The sequence below is a fragment of the Chrysemys picta genome, chromosome 2 (genome assembly GCF_011386835.1).
Source record: "Chrysemys picta bellii isolate R12L10 chromosome 2, ASM1138683v2, whole genome shotgun sequence".
NCBI classification, from domain to species: domain Eukaryota; kingdom Metazoa; phylum Chordata; order Testudines; family Emydidae; genus Chrysemys; species Chrysemys picta.
The window spans coordinates 76,853,600-76,874,410 of NC_088792.1; the positions used below are offsets into that span (position 1 = coordinate 76,853,600).

Consider the following 20,811-nt stretch of genomic DNA (forward strand, 5'->3'; position numbering starts at 1 on the left):
TTGGTTATTTCCTGTGAAACATTTTTGATGAACGTTTAACTTGAAAATATTTTAACAGTCTTGGCTTCCATCCTCCTCAGGGATTAATAGAAAGGATTATATATAGAAATATATATAATATATAAAATATATAGAAATTGATGGGAATGATTGTATGTAAATGTCCAGGAAAGGGAGTGCAGAGAGAGTTTTGTGACAGAAGAAACCATCTTGGAGGCTATTCAGGTGTATCGTTTCTTCATTCTCTTCGGTGCACCAGGTCTGAAGCAAAAATCTAAGGGATGACAGAAGTTCAGTGATAACCAACACTCACTGAGCAAGTCAGATGTATTTTAGGGCTTGTCTACATGGCAAGTTACTGTGTGTCAGCTCAGCAGCTTGCTGCTCAGAAACCTCCCATGTAAACATTACTACAGACCATACTTCTGTGTTTGAAAACTGATCCATCAAACTTCGGAGACAATTTGATTTGTGCAAAAAGGCAGTTTTCACATCCTGAAACCATTCACGTGTGCATCACAGCAGTGGAGAATCAGTCTCCATATTTACACAGTCACCTAGGCTCACTACCCACACTGGAGATGGTGATACAGGAGGGAATGTCAGAATAGATACACTGAAAATGTAAGCCAACATTTTCAAACTAAAGGTAAGTTCCCATAGCCATATGTAGGCTGCTAAATATAATATGAATTCATAAGTATGAATGATTCCTATGAAATATCTTGTTTGGTTGTAAAGAAACAGGATATTTTTCCACAGCACTGATGGATTTTCCTGGGCGTTTTTTTCTCTATGTATGTGTGTATGTTAATTGATATGTGTTCTGAAAAGGATTTTGAACTTTCAAACACACATGTAGGTAAAATCTTTTTTCCATCCTTTCAATTTCTAAAAGTGGCTAGAATGTGTGTCAATTTTTACATGGCTAATCATTTTCTAGAGACATTCCTGGGTGCCATTTACATTTACTGCAGTTGTTACAAATGCTGTGCTTCATATGCAAGTGAATGTGTGGTTCATGGCTACGTGTGACAATCTGGCTGAATTCACTTCCACTTGGATTAAATATCCTTTATCTGAAAAGTCCTGCTCACTCTGCTTTAGTAGCAGGCCTGAGCTTGGGAAATTAAAAAGATTTATTATATAAGGGACTTCTTAGCTCATCGGCACTATTCTCCTAACATCTTTTCATTGCTCTGTTTTCCAAAAGTAAAGATTTGTGAAGGATACTTAGAGCTCATGAAGAGAAAAGGAGATTAGTTTGGAACTAGAGTTGTTGAAGTATTCTTCTCTCTACCTTCATCTAACTTGCTCAGAGAATTAGGTAATATCTCATTAGGAAGGTTGAAAGGGAAGTGACAGTTGGTGTTTGTAAATCCCCTTGTGTTAATGAGCAGCAGGGAAGGGAGTTGAAATCTAAAGATTTCTAGTTTCTTCTTGAACAATGAATGAGATAGCCCAGTGACTGAGATCTGTGGAATGAAGGGTGCTATTCTTCGCCACCCTATGGTAATTTTATGTCACAAAATCATATTGTATTTAAGACCACTATAACTGTGGAGAAAAATATTGAAATACAGCTATAGCAAAAATCATCATTTTTGTTTCTCTCATCTTTTTAATAGGGAATTATAAAATTATCACTAAAACTCGTGGAAAAATTACAGAGTCCACAGCTCTGTAGGGCTTCTAGAGTTGAGCCTCCAAATCAGAAAGTCTCTGTATGTTATGTCAGAAGCTATGGTTGCTAGGAGCTGTATTCCATTGAACTACAACTCCATCTTGCCAGAATTATAGACTGGAAGAACACAATGAGGCAATACTTTAATCCATCAGGGAACTGGGAACTCACAAATGAGAAGGTAGAATCCAGGGGCAGAATGTCCCAAAGAGAAGGGATTTTATTCTATAAGACTCAGGGAATCTGTAGTTTTTCCACCATGCCAAGGAGGGAATTCTAAGGCAGGAAGGCAATTTTCCCCAGAGGGAGACATTTATGGTTAAAATGTATCCAGCAACAGTGTGACTTTCATCAGTTTCTCCAGCGATACAAATATTTTCACGTAGCTCTATTGCTGATGCAGTGTCTAGACTTCTTGGATCGTAAGCAAGAGCTGGCATTAATTCAGTGGATCCTAAAATGCTAACTATTATCAATGTACTCCAGCACACACAAGATGTGGATTTCATCACGGCACAGATAATCACTAAGAGTGAAACTGTGGAACCCTTGCTCACATGAGTGTCACTGTGGTCCCATTTAAGTGTACTTCAGTAGGACTGTTCTCATGTAAGTGCTCACCAAAATGAGAATAGGTTCCTCCATTTGTTTCTGAGTTCAACTGAAAAGTATCTGAGTATTGTGGTGAGCATGTAAATTCTTACAATGAGAGAAAAGATCTTCACAGGATTCATTGTATTTTTTCGATCCTTAAATAATTGTAAAACAGACCCACAGCTATGAAAGAACCAAGATAGGTTTTCACACTTCTTTTTCTATGTAAAGGCCACATGAATAAGTACTACCTCATACTTATGTTAGGTATTACTTATTCATGTGAGTAGTCCCATTGACCATAGTAGGACTACTCAGATGAACGAATACTACTCAGTATGAATAAAAGTTTCAGAGTTTATATCTAGCATATAATTAAACATAGATATTAATTGGTATTTTCCAAATTCCTCTGATGTTGTGATGTCTAAACCAGGGAAATATGATCACTATTGTTATGCCACCCATTCCTATTCAGCTTTCATGATGTAGCACATGTGTCTAAGACTTATTGTGGCCAAGAGCATTAACTCTTCATGTCCAACAGGCTTCTTCTATTTGCAATATATTATCTTAAAATAAGAAACAACTAGACCTACAAACATTCTGAACAAATCAATAGATAACAGTTTTAAAGGTCGTAAAACTATGTGGTGTAAAAGGTATATATTTCTTTACATTTTGTTAGACTTATGTGACTTTTTGTCCTCTATACTTTGTGTCCTAAGATAGACAGAAACAAAAACCCTAGAAGAGAGTATGAGATGAATCAATAAAAGCTAAATTGGTGTCCATAATAAGCAAGACTTGAAATTAAGCAGTCAGACATCCTGAGATGTGCATTGCACTAGAATATTGCACACTGTGAGCGCAAACCAAAGGTGCTTTAGGTACAGTATGTGAAAACAATAGCAGTTTAAAGGGAAATCAGAAGCATCAGCACTGCCAATGCTGTTTCTTTTTCTTGATGGAAATTGTCAGTCTTTAAAGTGTAGTTATAGTCAGAAAAATGATTGTGCCAAACAGTCACTATTTTACCGTTCCCAGTGCCTTAGAGTTGCTATTCATTTTGCTGTCAAAAAGCCAATACAGTGCTGGGACAGTGAGTGATCGCCATTCTGCTGAATATGCACAAGTCAGAATAGACTAACTACATTCCAATTGCAGAATCTCCATTCCTGATGATGGCACGTGAGAAAAAAGGAGCATGGTTTGATTTCCACATCCTATTTGGCAGCAATGAAACTTCATTTTCCTTTTAGTTAAGTCGTCTGTTTACTTGTAAGCTGAGCAAATGTGTGTGTGTATCTCACACACTCACATCCCACTCCCTGCAGTAAAATATGTGAGAGTGGCTTTAAGTAAAGGAAATCTCTGTGTGGATCTCCTAGCAGAGATTTCCCCCACATCAAAGCATAATTTGGGAATAGGAATCCAGTGCTTGGGAGAGAGAATATTTTAGAAGAAGCTAGTATTATATGTTGATGGAATAATAATACTGTGCATAATTTCCTGGGATCCATGGGAAACCAGCTACATTGAGGCCCTGTGACTCTGGTATAGCTCTGGCCTCTAGAAACCCAATGGAACTGGACCACCATGGTGCCCCTGAGCCATGGCTACCTCCAGGAACACTCTTAATGCAGAATCCCTACCATACATGAATTTAAGCAGAGAAGATAATACAACCTCCATTTTCCTTCAGAATTTCTGTGAGGCTGGAGGGAAGGAAGTTTTGTACTCCACCTCTCCCCACTCTCCAAGGTAGCTAGCACTAGTCTGAGCCCACCTGTTACCCCACTACACTCTGTAAGGTTTAGGGGAAGAAGCAGATGATGTGTCAGAGAGAGCTTAGGCCCCATCCCAATACAGGAAGAGATCAGTCCATCCCCTAGTATGGAAATTACTGAGACAAAGTCAACATGAAACCTCCTCAGTGCCATTTTACAGTCACTTTCAGATATTAACCAACTGTAAAGCACAGAAGACAAGAAATTAAAGTGGTTGGGATTATCTAGTTTAGAAAGGAGAGAAATCAGGGTGGCCTTCATTGAGGTTACCCCAAGGATGGTGGGCATAGAAAAAATTGATCAGTTTCTCTTTTTGACCTTTCCCTGTATACTATTAGAAAAACAGTCACTCAGTCCTTACTTTCATCTCCAGTCTGGAAAACTAGTATGGACCCTAACACCTGCACAGAGTGCTGTGGAAAGCAGTTGGACTGCGTGTTGCATTAAGGGGTCCACATGGGATCCTTGATGAGAGAAAGGATGGTCCTGTGTTTCTGGTACTAACCGGGGTCTCGGGAGACTTTATTTCTGTTCTCTGGCACAAACTTAGTGTATGTCTGTTCCCCATCTGTAAAATGGGGTTAATGACACTTCCCCACCTCACAGGGGTATTGTGAGGACATACACATTAAAGATTATGAGGTGCTCAGATACTCTGGTAATGGGTGCCATGTAAGTAACTAAGAGATAGCTGATGGTTCTGGTGAATGTGTGTGGTGAGGGGCTAATAGATGAGCAGCAATCTAAGAGTCAGAGTACACGGAGCAGCAATGTGCACTATGGGGCTGTGATTTCTAAAGTACACTAAGGTATTGCAATTATTTGGTCCATGTAGACCTTGCTGGTGCGCATTAAATGGCCCCTACTGTGCTTTAGAAAACAGTACTATGTTAAAGCACATTAGGGAACCATTAGCATGAACCAGCAGGATCTTCATGGGCCAATTAAAGAGCAACACGTTAGTGCACTTTAGAAACTGCACCACCGGAGAGCACATTACCTCCACCGTGTAGACATGCCCTAAGATACATATTGGTGCATCTGTTTGCAGGATTGGCACTTAACACTTACAGGGCCAAATTTTCTGCCAGTATAGTTCCATTTCTGTCAGAGGAGTTAAACCATCAGTGAATTTTGCTTTTATCCATTGAATTCAAAGCACTTAAAAAAGAAAAGTGGGTTTTACAGAAGGAGAAAATGATACATGGAGAGACAAAGGAGCTTACCTAAGATCACTCAATGAGTCAGTGGCAGAACTGGGAATAGTCTCCTGATTCTCTTGTATTCCCAAGGGCAGTACATTTAGAACTAGTAAAAGTAAATATTTCATGCATGCCTCCTATATGTCCTGTGGAACTCACCGCTGAAGGATATTGAAACAAATAAAGTGGCCTGATTTTAAAAGTGGTTTAATAATTTTGTGAGGTCTCATAAGACTTTATTTAGTTATATGTGTATTTGTGTGCAAACTAAGATGACGATAGAGATAATCACATCTAGTGATTCAGAGCACATATGCTGATTTTCCACTGGGTTCCAGGAAGAACTTAAAAGAAAACAACATTGCCTAGAACGGCTTTTTTTCTCTTCTTTATATAGATGTTTTTAATTTAAAAATAATTTGCTTCAGAGAAACAAACTTCAATGAGAATTTAAAACAGGCTTTGTGGAACTATGAGAGTGAGCACTTCAAGTAAAAGCTCACAATTAATTTGGAAGAATACTGTCTAGCATATAGGATGGCAGCAGATGACAGCAGCGTTACAAAGCAGACTGAATGAAATAGAAGCTGAACAGACTCTCACTCTTATAATATTCTCATCCATGACTAATGTTCCTGGCCAGAGAATAGCCCTACTATATGCTGCAGTACAGCCGGGGTATTTGGCTTAAATGTCATTGGTTGATTGACATTGACCAAGAAAACACTGAACTCCTCAATCTGTAACAATTATCTTTTTGAAGAGAAACAAAAAAATATCATCAGGAAGTTGTGGCAGGAGGCAGACATAATATGGATGGGTGACACTCCTGTCTCTTTGGCCATATTCAAGGAAGATGCAGTAAATTTCAACAACATCATTATAATTACTTACAAATACATAATGTGGTGCCACTAATGTGAGCCTAAATCCTGCACTCCTTACTCACTGTTTTTATATAGGCAAAACTTCCACTGAAGTCAGTGGGACTTTTACCTAAGCAAGGACTGTGGAATTTTGCCCTCAATATTCTTGTCTATGCCATTTCTGCACCCCAAACATTTCTTGGGGAGTACATCTGTTACATGCCTCTGTGCATTCTCATAATGCAGTTTTGCTGTGGACATTTCAAACAGCACAGTTAATTTAAAGGTGTGCTGAGAAAGCGTTTGAAACGTGTATTTCACAATAATCAGTGGAAAAAATCCTGCAAGCACCTCCTAACTCAGCCAGAAAACTCAAGCTATATTTAACTCATTTTAAAATTCATCAAATACATCCTGGGTAGGTTCAGATCTCCAGTGCATCCTTGAAGATAACATGTTGGAGGTGCCCTCCAGACAACTGTGAGATTGGGCATACTCTGTGATTTTTGTCAAAGTACACAGATAGGACTGGTAAGAACAATGTCTAGATCTGACAACTCAATACTCATACGACATTTAAGCATTTGAACAATCTGTTGCATTCAGCCAAGAACTGCTTAAGCATGAAGAGAATAATGCTGTAAGAATGGTGAAATTAGCATCCACTCATAATTAAGGACTGGTTTCCTGTAGTGCTTGGGAGAGAGAATATCTTAGAAGAAGCTAGTATTATATGTTGACGGAATAATAATTTGGCAAAGTTTCGTGATATTTAAAAAGGCTTCCCAGATATTAAAAAGAATTCATATGTAGAAGGAAATTCAGTTAGGGCCCCTAAGTACAAAAAGCAGAAACTCTCAGATATCTGTTCTTTCCTGATCTTCATATCTCCATAGACGTGATTGTTCCCATGTTCAGGGTTAGAGTAATGTGGAAGAAGTACGCTAATTTCAGCCCTAAGTTTGTTATTTTTGTAAGTATCATTTAAAAATGTGGATTCCAAGAGCTTCCTTAGACTTTTCTACATAATCACTGCGTGCGTGATGTTATTGTGTCTCCCTGGTATTTTCTTCATATGTAGATATAGAACTCTCTCCAGTTATAAAGCATATGACAAAATAATAAAATCTAAACCCATCAGCACTGTATACTATGATCTCTTGGTGTTGCTTTCAATCATGTGTGCCATCACTAAGCAGGTCAGGATGTATGATTTTAATGGCTAATTCCTACCATTAAGTAAAATTATTAGCAAAAAATAATGGTGTGGTGTACAATGCATACAAAATCAATACATTCTGTACTGTAACCAAATCTATATAACCAAATCTATTTAATGCATTGTGGTTTTCTATTTCTAATATAAATGTGCCTTTGACTTATTCTAGTATATGACTGCTGCTGCACCTATGCAAGGGACCTACATTCCCCAGTACACTCCTGTGCCTGCAACAGCTGTCCCCATTGAAGTAAGTTTACCTCCATTCATGCAAGTTGGGTGAAGGGTTGACAAATCACAAACCTATTCGTCATTGAACCTGTTGTATATCAAGAAGGGTCAAATGTTGCTTTACCAAACCAGACCTTATGCTGCTCTTAGATTTGGGATTGCACTTCAATTTTCCTTTCTTTTCTTCTTCTTTTTTTTTTTTTTTTGAAGATCTGCAAGTGCTCTTGTTTTTGCATTTGTTTTGCTGTGCGTAGGAAATGGAATAAACCATTCTTGATGTTTCATGTATTTGGGAGGGAGATGGGAAAATGCAGGAAAACAAAACCAACCAGCAAACCACAAACCCAAAGAGATTCCAGAAGAGACGATGGCAAGAGGGTTTGATTCAGTCCTTAGTGAGTGTAGGTGACTGCTGAAAACATGCAGCAACCAGAAAAAGTGATTGAGCAATGGAAACCTTCCTCTTGTACATACAGACGTGGAGGATGCTGCACTGACTGAGTGCTTTTTCATCCTTGAGGAAGGATTCGCTCTCTCCCTCCTTGGGGCTGAGTCATGCTGATGACATTCTAATGAGTAAGTATTTACTCAACCCTGTAGAGCACAAGCTGCCTGGAGCACTTCAGCCCAACCTCCACTGCTGTGCATCTTCATAAGGGCATCTGACACAACGAGAGGGAGGCTTGGGAAATAAAGATGCTGTTACTCTTAAATTTGTATTCTTCTCTCCATTTTTAACCTCTTCTCCTCTACTTTGTGATAATATGAGGGGCACTATTGTCTCAATACTTTAGTCTTCAGCTGTCTCTCCTCTGGAGTTGAGGCTATTACTGCTCCATGGGTTGGCCAGTTGAGGATGCTCTTCGAGCTGTTGTTTTGGAACTTCTCCGCCCGCAGTCAAGTGGATCCACCATAGTTTTCCCAGTCTCCATGGCTGCAAATTCTCTGAATCCCAAATGATCTACCACCTGGTAGGAAAGGCCCCTACTGGCGTTGTTGGGTTTTGTTTTTTTTTTTTGGTTTTTTTTGGTCGTATTCAGCTGGTCTTATTTAAATCTTCATCGCATCAGTTTTACCCTAAATCAGATTTTAAATATATCATAATGACTACTTTGAATATCCTTCATTAATTATTAAAGGAACTAAGTAGAAGACCTACTGTAACATTTGCTATAATCTGGCAATTATTGTTTTAGTATATTACCATAGCACCTAGTCATGGGTGAGCGCCGCATTGTGCTAGGCGCTGTACAAACAGAACAAAAAGATGTTCCCTGCCCCAAAGAGTTTACAGTTTAAATCTAAGGCAAGAGACAACAGATGGATGCAGATAGACAGGTGATTACAAGGAAACAATGAGCCAGTATTGGTCAGCATGGCAGGCAGTGGACTCTAAGTACCTTTGAAAAAGAATTTGTCACAGAGATTTAAAATGCACCACCCAATGTTTATATGGGACTCAGATAACAGCAAAATTGAGTGCTTTGTGCTCCCTTTTCGGGCTCTACAGAGTGCAATTTACTACTACATTTTATTCCCAAAGTGCACTGCTGGTATCATTGGTGTGGTTGATGCAGACAAGCACAGAAGTAAACAGAATATGGCTAATTTCAATAGAAATGTAAAAAATTAAAAAATGCCAAAATAGGAGAAACAAAATTATCAATGAAATAATTGTAATTGCAGGTTTTCAAGGCAAATGCATATAATGTCGAATGCATACATACATATATGCCTCAAAGCCTCATTGGTGCAACGTCCTATTAGGTAAAATCTTTTGTTTGTCTTAAATTTATTTTAAAAGAGAAAACACTCTGAATAAAAACACTACATCAATACAAATACACTAGTGTTCAAAGCATGCTACAGTGTCTCCACCATGTGTGTTACAGCACAATATATTGCAAAATCTGGTGGGACTTGGTTCTGCTCTCACACCAGTGTAAATCAGAAGTCAATGTTAGACCAAGGTAATGTCAGTGTAAGTGAGGTAAAAAAAACAAACAGATCAACCATGCATATGTAATAAAAATAACACATACAGGGTGAAATCTTGGTTCCACTGAAGTCAATGGAAACGTGACTTCAGCAGGACCGGGATTTCCCCCATAATGTGTAGATATTTTTCACCACTGCATGTTAGCGCACAGTGCTCCAGGTACTCTGTGAATTGAGGCCAGATCACCTTGTAAATTGATAGCATTTGTGTCCTGTCAGCATGTGGTTTCTGCTATCCCAGAAACTCTCAACAATGCAAACCAATGGTACCGATACACAGAAATAAAGAAGTAGTGAGATGGTGCTGAACACCTTCATGTGATTAATATCAGTAAGACCTTTGTGTCCCTATTTGCTTCCATAGGGTGTCGTTGCTGATACTTCTCCGCAGACAGTAGCATCTTCATCACAGGAAGCCAGTGGTCAACAGCAACAGATGACAGTGGAAACATCCAGTGAACATGCACCTGCATATTCTTACCAACAGTCTAAGTAAGTAAGACTGTGATTAGTCACTGTTAGGGCCATATATGATATTGTGTTTGGAATTCAGAGATCTATGTTCTGCTCTCAATTGTGATAGTATAAATTCAGAGTAGCTCTATTGAGTTCAGTGGAGTTGCTCTGGTTTTACACCAGACATTGGCTCAGCAATCAGCACACTGGGCAAAATCCCAAACAGGTATTAAGAGGCTACAACGTTTAGTCAAATTCTGCAGTGATGTCAATGGAGCAGTAAGTTCCACATCTGGTGGTTAGTTTTTCAGGATGTGAATGTAACTGACAAAGTAGTGTAAATGGCATTCAGCAGGTGTGCAAAACTAGTATCACTTGCACGTTGAGAGAGAAGAAGGGGCTGCTGCAGAAAAGGCAACCTCAAGAAAAGGTAGGGGGGCTGTTTTATCTTACCCCTGACCTCTGCTCACTGCATTTGCTCCCATAGAATAATACCATAAGTTCAAAGTTCAACCTTATTTTCAACGCACTTAATGGTTGAGCCAAGTTCTCCCCATGTTCTGGAAACAAAACAGCCCTCACCTCTTCTGCTCCGGTGCCACAGTGGAATTGTTACTCAGAAGGGAGAGGTTATTTGTGCAGAAGACAGAGCATAAATTATTATGAACCACACCAAACCCCTGTCCCAAGTGCAAAGTACTCTCTTTTGCCTTGGCCTTCCAACGAAGGTACATAGCACATCACACAAAAAAACATTCGCACACAGCTTTCGACCAGGACAATGAAATGAAGAGGGATCCTCATGTGACGTATGCTGGACCCTGTTTAATGCATCATGGGAAGGTACTCAGATACCATGGTGATAGGCACAGTAAAACATACGAAACAGAATAGAAATCTATCCTTCTGGTTGGTTGCTTCACCTGCCTTTTTGACCCCTCAGCATTAAGTTGCACTTGTTTTTCACACCAACTGAATGCCAAACTGGTGCAAGGTACACCAACCATTTGGCCAACGTACATGTACCCAATGGGTAGCTTACATCATCAGTATTGTTTATTGCTGCAGAATTTGGCCCAGTATGTATTTTACAGATGGAGCCCATGACACACCTCTTCTCTATATGTCTGATGTACTCAGAGGCACAGTATGTTTGTGTACCTGTTCTTCCATCATTTTCTTTAATACCTATAAAAATAAATAATGGCAGCCTACTTAAAGAATATAATGACAGGTTTTTTAAAGAATATAATGGGTCAAGAGAAAAATATACATGACGACTCCATGCCGGTTGCCTGGTCTGATCATTGTGTTCTGAAGGGATTTTGAAATAACCATTCTCATTTTCCAATTCCCTTTCCCTTAAGCCTAAAAGCAAAAAAAGACTTACGTTCAGAAGCCCCCAACATGTAGCTGGGGGTAGTTTCTGATGGACTTGTGCCTATATTGCAAAGATGGTAGCTCATTTTTGAAATGACTGCTGGATTTTTCCACTGTAAAATTCCGATCTTCTCTGAGAATATCCCTCATCTCACATACTCAGCTATTGTATGACTGCTATAGCAGATGCTGTTCCCATGTCATTGGTATTTATATTTAGGGGAATTTCTTTTTCAATCACGTAGGTAGGTACACTATAGGCTATCTGGATGTTCCTTTTTGTTTTGTTTTTCTGTTTTTTTGCTGAAACATGCCAGCTGTTTCTGTGTCCGCAAATTGTGGTTACAAATGCCAAGACTTGGGAGGTGATGAATACAGAAAGAGCATATGCAATTTCTAGTTAAAAAAAAGTTAAAATTTTTTTCAAAAGCACCGCTTATAAAAAATCGTATTGAATAAATATATTTTTTTCAATTTAAAAGCACATTTAACAATAATAAAAACGATGCCCAGTATAAGACCATAATTTCCATTCTGGCAGAGAGGAAGTAATTAACCTGATTAGATGCTGATTCTAATCATTTATAGCTAAGGGAACATGCAGAATTTATAGAAGAATTTTCTAGAAGCTAATGAGAGGGATATTATAATCACTTCTTTAATTATATTTATCTTTCTGTGAACTAACCGGAAAATAACAACCAACAAATGGATAAGAATGTCTTGAAATTGAACAGGGTGTGATAAAGATTTTGTATTGGCCTTGTAGGTAAGTGTAAACTAGACAACTGGTGAAAAAAAAATTATTTCTTGGCCAGGAAAGATATTCTTTCATTTACCCTGTTAGACTGGTTTTTCATAGTGATTTCATCTTAGTGCATTCAGATTTAAGGCTGATACACTAGTCAAATATCCCCCAGCATAAATCCAGTAATGTGAGCAAATTATACCATGGGTGAATTTGGCTCTCTATCCTTCGGCTCTGAGCAGAATACTCCACTTCATTAGGAAGGTACCTCAGTCATTTTAGACCAAAGGAATCTCTGTCCCTTGCAAATCTTCGTATACATTAACATATACAAATGTGAAATCTTGAAAGTGAAGTTTAGAGCGAACTCTTTTGTCTCAGGAACTCCAACCTCTTGCCTCTGGGCAAAGGTCTGTTTGCTGGACACGAGCTCTCAGGCTTTAAGTAGGAGAGAAAGATTTTGGGGTTTTCTGGGAAGATAAATCCAGTACAAGATTAAAGAATGCATGATGCTTCTACCTGGGAGAAACAGTCTTTTTTGAGTACAGATTTTAGGTCCCACAAGAAACTTTCCAGGGAAACGCACAATAACTCGCTTACACTAATGACAGCAATGCCGATAGTCCAGATAACACCCTCAGATAGGCAGTAAAATCACAGATGGTGTGCAGTGCAACCTGAATGGCTGTATATAGGGGAAGAAAAACCTGAACAGCTGAAAAGGGGAATTAAAACTGAACACAAGAAATTCTAGAAGAAAAAGGATGGCCAAACAACCACAATGCAAACAGGCATACAAAGACAAATAACACTCCTGTGCAATGGGTTCCCCCTCACACCAGGGCTAACTCCGAACACAAATTATGAGTTAGCTGAGAATACTGAAGACTCAGTGGCAAAAACTTTGGGCCTAAGTGCATAAATGTTGGTCAGCTTGTAAAATGTGGAGCTCATTGGCACAGGTAAGGAACTCCTCTGGTGGGGTAGGAGATAGGACGTACAAATCAGTGATTTGGGTGGCTACCTCTCAGGAACCACTAAGTCTTTTGGTTAAGGGTGATGTTTGTGGAGCCTTCTCTGAAGCATAGTAGGAGATTTCTCAGATCCACTCACAGTTTCCATCCTCCTGACAAGGAGCAAGGACCCTACTAAGAGTTGTTGCCTCCAGTTGCCCCCTAAGTATACAGGTACAGAATGCTAACAAATATCTGAATAGGTCAATGCTTCGGAAAATCCGTAAGGAAACAGACAAATCTTACATTCCACTATCACTATCTGAAAATGTCTGTTCTTTGGAAAATACTGACTGTAATTATTTCATATAATGACATAGTCCCAGAAAGGGAGCTATATGGGAAAGCACTTTGATTCATTATAGTTCTTTTCTTTTAAAAAATATATACTGAGTTAAAGCAACTAAAAAAAAAAGCAATCCTAACTGAATATTTTAAAATTGGGCAAAAGGAAAACTATTGGCTTTTCTTATGTCGAGTTTCCACCTGGAGAGGAGTTTTACAGAAGAGCTGTAAACCCCTAAACATGGAGGCTTACAAGAGCAGCAATAACCATCCTTTAACTATAGCATTATAGATGACACAGTAATAGACAACATTTGTCAACAGTGACTCCACCTCCACAGAAATATTATACTATGGTGGCAAGATTACGTTTTTGTGATGCTGCTTCCATTTTAGGTATACCTCCCTTCAAAAACATTCCTGAGTTGATTTGCTTTAGTGATGCAGTAATATTGGTCATCTAGACCATGTTCTCTGTGTTAAATTGGAAAGACTGTACATGTACTTTCTACAGTTTCTATATACTTTTATTTATTATCAGCATGAATGTTTCTACTGAATTGGCCATAACTGGCTCATTAGGCAAACTGTTCCACTGTCCAGTTATTCTTACAATCAGAAAATGTTTTCTTATTTGCAAGTTTAATTTATCCTTTTATTTTAAGTTTAGCCTTCATTTTAATACTAGTGTCCAAAATAAATAGTGCCACTTAATAATACAAAAAGAGTTCTCTCTCGTACATTATTACCTGTGAAGTATTTACATAACATTAAAGCTTTAAAGTTATGTAAATACATATAGTCTCATTTCGATGTGCTGGACTATGCATAAACCATAGCATTAATAAGAGTAAAAATCCTTCTGCACTGAGTAGGAATGCCCCTAAAGTAGGATTTCTCTGCTTTGGCCTCACTATTTTCAGCTTAGTGGCTGTATCATATTTAAACAGCTGCAAAGTTAGTTTTGCTTGGATACCTTTTAAAGGGAATTGGGTGGAAAAAAGGACAGGAGCCTATTTCAAAGTTGTTTTGACTTAATGACCACTTTAATACAATTGTTTTCACAGACAATAAACAGGACTGAAGAATGTCGGTCTGAAATCTTTGCCTTGAATGGAGAAACTTCATTGAACAAGAAGTTGGCTTCCAGTTTGCACAGGCGTCAAATGAATGCTTTTTTTTTTTAATTTTCTACTTTCCCAACGAAAACACAACAGTGTTTTTATGTGCTGTGCAAATGGTTCCGTCATGTAGTCTGACAGTTTTATTTTTGCTATATTTTTTTTAATTAAAGAAAAGACCCAGAGGAAAAACACTGGGTTGACATTTCATCAGGACGAACATTTGAATTCAGAATTTACCTGTAGGTGTAACTAGATTTTTTTTTTTTTTAAGCATCAAAACTGAGGATGTCAAGAGGGAGCAAGTTGACAAGAAAACTAATTGTCTTCCTCAAAAATTAAGCTACTTTTTTTTCTCTAAATTTTTTCCTTCTTGTTTTAAATCTAGTGTGTTTTTGTTTTTTGGGGTTTTTTTTAGAAATGTTTAGGTAAGGTTTATCTTGAATCTTAATTGCCTTAATTTTAAGGACGTCAGAGGCTCTCAAGGCAAGCTGTCAATGTCTTATTAGAAAAACCGAAAAAGAATTGAAACTTGCTCACACTGGTTTCAGCTGGTGCAGAAGTTTAACAGACTGAGATTTTGGGGTGAACAACAAAAAACTGTACAGTTTAAAAGAAAATGCTTTTCTTCTTTTGGAGAAAACTTGTTGATAAAGGAACTGTGGCAACTGTAAGGATTGGAAAAATGCTGGAACTTTTATGAACTTTGTCTTAAGTGTTGACAGAAAAAAATTCTAGAAGGCTAAAGCATTTTACAGTAAAGTTATTGAATTGAGAAAAAAATAACTGCATTATAAAGAATGCAGGGTTTTTTTCTTGCAGAATGCAGATTTTTTTTAATTTACAAAGCGTGATCGCTAGCAAAAGCATTAGTGCTTTTTATCTGCAGTCTTTTTTATGAGCTTTAAGAAGTTTTTAGTCTGCTTTGCTTGTCACATTGCAAAAACCTAGCTTAAGAGCATTTAAAAAAACTTAAGTAGATAGGAGCTTATGGTCAAAAAAAAGTGCAAAAAAGCAATAGATAGAAGAAATTGTTGACAATTTCTGTAGTCTTTCCTAGTTGTGATCAAATGCAGCCTATGGATGGCCTATTTTATACCAAAGATGAAGTGACACCCTAACGCAGTCCAGGAGATAGAGGTTTTTTCTTTTTTTAATCTTTATTTGACCTACATGGCCGGACCAGTTCTTACTTTCTTGTTTGTTTAAACTATCTTCCACTGGTTTTTTACTTACTGCATATGTTTATAATGATAATTTCAGAGCAGTTGGTACTAGAAGCTTGTACCTCTTGTGTTTTGCATCATTTCAGAGTATGAGGAAATCTGGGTTACCGACTATCCAGATGGGCTTTAATTTTTACAAGTTTTCTGTTACATTGCCTGGTCTTTTGTATTTCTACGGAAACTACAGTCTTCCTTCTGAATTCCAACATCCTACAGGTTCATTTCCTCACCTCAGTCTTTGTCATCTTGCAACATGTATAGTCACCTTGATTCTGTATTTGTTTTTCAGTGATGCATTTGAGTCACCTATTAGATGCCAGAAAAAGCAAATTTAATCTCTGTTCTCATTTTAGCTCTCCCATACAAGCAGAAAGTTAAAAATTACTCACGTTAGCATGCTCATGCAGGCAGGAAGTTAAAAATTACTTTTCTCACCTATGACTTCTGTTGTCTTAATACATTGGCTGACAATCACTAATTGATACGATTAGTCAAAAGACAATGGTAAAGAAATTGAGTCAGTTGAAATCTATTTTAAGAATGACAACTATTGCACAGAGAAATCCTGATTAAAATCCTTGCTTTTTCCAAACAAACAAGGGGAGAACTAAGTCAGAACAAGATGCATGGGTTTTTTTCTTAAGGCAGAAAGATCAAAGAAAAGCAGGATATATATATATATAATCTAAATCAAACAACTGAAAACTTTCGTCCATCAAAGAAAAAGGGAACGCTTCACCACATTCACTGTGGTACATTAGAAACAGGGTATCCATTAAAAAAAATTAAAGCATATTTATATTGGATCAACCTGATTTAGCCACCCTAACTAAACAATATCTGAGGTTTAACTGATTTTTTTAAATCACGTATTTTTTTGGAATTACTAAATCAATACCTTATTTTGTAAAGTAGTGGGGTGTGGGAAGGGGTGGGTTACCCAAGCAAATGGCTGCTAAATATGCAACATGTGAAAGAGAGGGATGGGATCTTGTCTGGTTAATTGCCATAGCTACAGAGCCTGGTTTTCAGAAGGGCTAAAGTACTCCCAGCTCCTGTTGACTCCACCTGGAGTTGTGGTTATTCAGGACGTTTTAAAATCAGGCCCACACTAACATGTGGGGGGGAAAGAAAGTAGTGTTTCCATCTTAAAGAAAGACCTCTAGCTTTTTCCTTTCTGTTCCACGTGCTTCCTCATTGCTGTTTTCTTTTTGTGAATGACAGTCGAGTTTTGTCCTTGGAAAAGGTATGGGAAAAATCAAGCTAGCCTTATTTTCTTCCTTTTTGCACTCGGTGTGTGAACTCTTTGTATAAATAGAGATCCCCAGGCACCATTGAGTTGAATATGAAATAAATACATGTTGTTCTGTTTCTGTACAAATTCTAATGTGACACACAAAAAGGTCTCATTTACTATCAACAATGAGGCTACAAGGTAGCTACCATGTGGCTGATGAATATGCTGAGGTACCTTCCTGTTTCTATTCAGAACTCTGCTGCTTTATTTATACATTCAGAAACATTTTTTATTATTATTTTGAGCAAATAAAGTAAAACAATCTCAATGTTTTTTTATTAAGCCGGTCAGGCAAAGAGGTATCAGGATGCCTGTCACTTTAAACTGTTATAAATACATTCCATGTTAGAATTGTTTAACTTTTTGCCATGCTACAACATTTAATATTGTTTAAAAACCAAAAAAGGGGAAGAAGAAGAAAGACAAAGGGTCCTATAAATCCAATTAATCATCTTATTTTATTGATCCCAGTATTGATTAATTGGTAGCTCATGAGTTGTAAACAGTTATATATCAGCAGGTAAGAAATAGCATATTCAAAATACAGAAAATGCTTAGATGGGAGTCCTTATTTGTAAGAATCAAAGATGAAGTAAAAGAATACAGATGAAATCTACTGAATGCAGCACACCTATCTGCCCTCTAGGTATCATCATAACAGAGATACCTAATTGCTTCAAAAAACTGAAGCTGATTTTCTTTATGTTCTAGCTGACAAGGTTCTTAGTGGCTTTTTTTTTTTTTTAAGTGCTGAATTTGTACATTCAGTATCTATGTCATGCCAATTTAGCCTTAAATATCAGGAGAGTTCCTGAAAGGTTGCAGAAACTACTCCAGAAGTCTAAGGCAATGGTGCCTAACCCAAGTGTCTGGAAATAAAATCAAATCCATAAGCTGAGCTGCATATGTACTTTCCATCACATCCGAACTCTTGTAAATAGTCAAATTTAGACTTTTTTTTTTTCCTTTTCAAATAAATGTAAATGAGAGGTGTCAGAAATATGCTGGGAAATTCGGAATATGTAGTTGTCACTGACGATTGAAAGATAATTGGTATGATGGAACTAAATACAGTATAATATATTGTATTTGGAGCTGCTAGTGACATATCCAGGGCCTAATTCAGGGCACTGAAAAGTCTTATTGTCCCAAGTGAACTAAAATGCTTAGGGAGCCCTCTTCCTATCTGGCTCTATTGCTGATTTTGTTAGCACTGGTCACCTGTGACAGTCAGGCCTAGAATTTTGGTTGCCCTCGTCTTCCCTTCCGCTGAAATGAACTCTTGAAATGTCCCTAGCGGATGAATACTAGTATGGTTCTGTTTGCCAAGGGGTTTAGACTGTCTTTACATGATAGTTGAGACATCCAATGTAATGCAGAACTAGACTTATTTTAGAGCAATTTCATCATGTTGTATTATCTTCTGCTGTGGCTGCATGCACAACTGTGGAAGATGACAGATGGTGATCAGGAAAGTGAGGGATTCTGCAATGGGATTAAGCATTAAAATGGATTTTTACATGAGTAAAAATCAAATGAAGGGTATTATTTATGTGTGTGTGTGTACCAAAATTCAGCAAATTTGAGGAAGCCTGCATTGTAATAAAGTTTATTTTTAATATGTCATAGTATTTTGATCTATATTATGTTGTCTATGGTACTGAAGGATGAGATTAATACTTAATGTGTAACAAGCTGCCTTGGTTCATAATTTTAAGTTTGACGGTGCTTATCAGTCAGCCTCTTCATTTTAATGCTGAGGTTGACATGAGTGAAACAGGTTTAAGGAGACTCACTGAACTGTACCTATGGTAAGAGTCATGCTAAAGAGTGATAATGGGCTTAAAGTAATGAATCAATCCACTTTTAGTGATGAGACCAAATGTGGTAGTAGAAGATAGTTATGTTTGACCCCCCACACAGTTAAGATTTCTTTTCAGAACTTTATTTAACATGAAATTGGTCTTGATGCAAAAGAAGTGCCCCGGGGCAAAGGATTTTAGAGATCTTCTAGGAAGCCCATCTGAACTGAGGAAATACTAACGGTGTGATGGAAATTCAAAAGAAAACAGAAACACACTGACTATTCCCATCTTTTCTGTTTGATGGCATTTCTTTTCTCTCCAGTAGTGGTGATTCCTTTCATTTCTGATACATGCAAACACACAATCATGCACAAACATTAACAGAAGAAGGGTTGAATCAGCAGCAGACTTTTTATATTCCTCAACAAAGTGGATTTCTGGAATCCTCAAGCAGCAAACCTGGAGTGTGAGTCAGTGAGGGAGGGAGTTATTTTTCTCTCAGAAGAAGCACCCACCTTCCACTTCGGTCATATCATCCAAATAGACTGGAATGCTGTACGCACCTGTGAGACTCTTCGTCATGCCTCAGAGAATGCAGAAGAGACCATTAATCTCCCCGTTATGAATGTCTTCTTTGTTAAACAGAAAAAGATGAGAAAAGCTGTACAAAAAAAAGTTGCTTTTACTTCCAATGATGAGAAAAACTCTTGTGTTTAAATCAGTTGTTCTTGTTCTTATTCCATGCCCATGATATTTGAGTTCCTTTCATTTTAATAGCAATTTGTAAGAAAATGCAAAATGTTAGCTATTGACAGGTCCACAAACCCATTTTTCCTTGGCGGGCCAAATCCTGTGATGTGTTCAGCACCTCCTAAGAGCTGGGCCCCTTGTTTAAAAAAATCTGCTTAGCATTAATTATATTTTCTGAATGTTGATTTCTGTCTCTCGGGTGACATATTTATGTCTGGTGGATTTTACAGTCACATATTTTGAAAAACTCCAAAAATGAAGCTTAGAGAGGAGAACATGATGTTCAGTGTAACTAAGTATTACTAAAGATGCTGCCCAGGAAATAAGGAAATCCACCTCTCTCTTTCCTCTCCTTTTTAAGGAAAAACCTGTAAAACCAGGAAGCATCCAGAATTCATACAGAAACGTTTAATTTTTCCCCCCATTTAAAAATCAATAAATAAAAGCTTCTGTTTAAGAAAAATCAAAGCGGCTTTAAGGATAGACGAATTCCTATCATGAAAACATGTTTCACATAAGTGAAACAGAGGTTCTTTAAAACAGACCTTGCTGTATCCATATTGTAGACCAAAGGACCTCTGTGAGCCATTAAATTCTGAATCTTATTTATAAGGGCATCATAGTGCTGATATCTCAGACTGTCACTGAACGAGCTGTACTGTTTTGATTTTCTTTCTTTTTAATTTTTATTTTCCATTTGTACCACAATCCTAATAGCTGCCATTTTCCCACTCGTGGGGCTTTCTGTAGATCAGTGGATGTTAGGTTTAAACTTCTGTTTTCTTTGATGAAGCTTTCAATAAAAAAAAACATAAAAGAAAAGCAACGGGTGACTGCGTGTTCTTGTGACACATTGCAACAGCGGCTCCCTGAAGCATTAAGCCCTGTGAAATGCTGTGTTATATGCTGAGATGGGAGGGGAACTTCAGCATGCTCTCCTTTACCTAGCTCCTTGTCACATGGTTTTAAGAATTGAATCTCCTGAGAGACAAGATTGCTGTTTCTCCTTAATGGTGGGAGCAAAAAATCACCCATGTGTTAGAAGGTGGAATTGAATAGAAAGGTTCTCTCATGCTGAGGCCTTGTGATTAATACGAATGTTCACTACACTCAGACCCCCCCCTTCCCCACCCTCTTCCCCCCATA

The 20,811-nt window shown here is 37.8% G+C and overlaps 1 protein-coding gene across 18 annotated transcripts in view; it reads left to right on the forward strand.

The window, feature by feature from the left end:
• The window catches only part of RBMS3 (RNA binding motif single stranded interacting protein 3), a 917,250-nt gene extending 896,763 nt beyond the window's left edge, over positions 1–20,487 (forward strand). For 15 of the 18 annotated variants that reach the window (XM_042840452.2, XM_065583518.1, XM_042840438.2 and 12 more), the window contains 3 exons: positions 7,525–7,605; positions 9,949–10,076; positions 14,534–20,487. In XM_042840452.2, coding sequence (XP_042696386.2) covers positions 7,525–7,605; positions 9,949–10,076; positions 14,534–14,540 — 216 coding nt within the window. In that variant the 3' untranslated portion in view covers positions 14,541–20,487. Of the gene's footprint in view, positions 1–7,524; positions 7,606–9,948; positions 10,081–14,533 lie in introns of those variants that run through there. The other 3 variants (XM_042840448.2, XM_042840468.2, XM_005309825.5) reach the window with 1 other exon arrangement.
• The last annotated feature ends 324 nt before the right edge of the window (positions 20,488–20,811 follow it).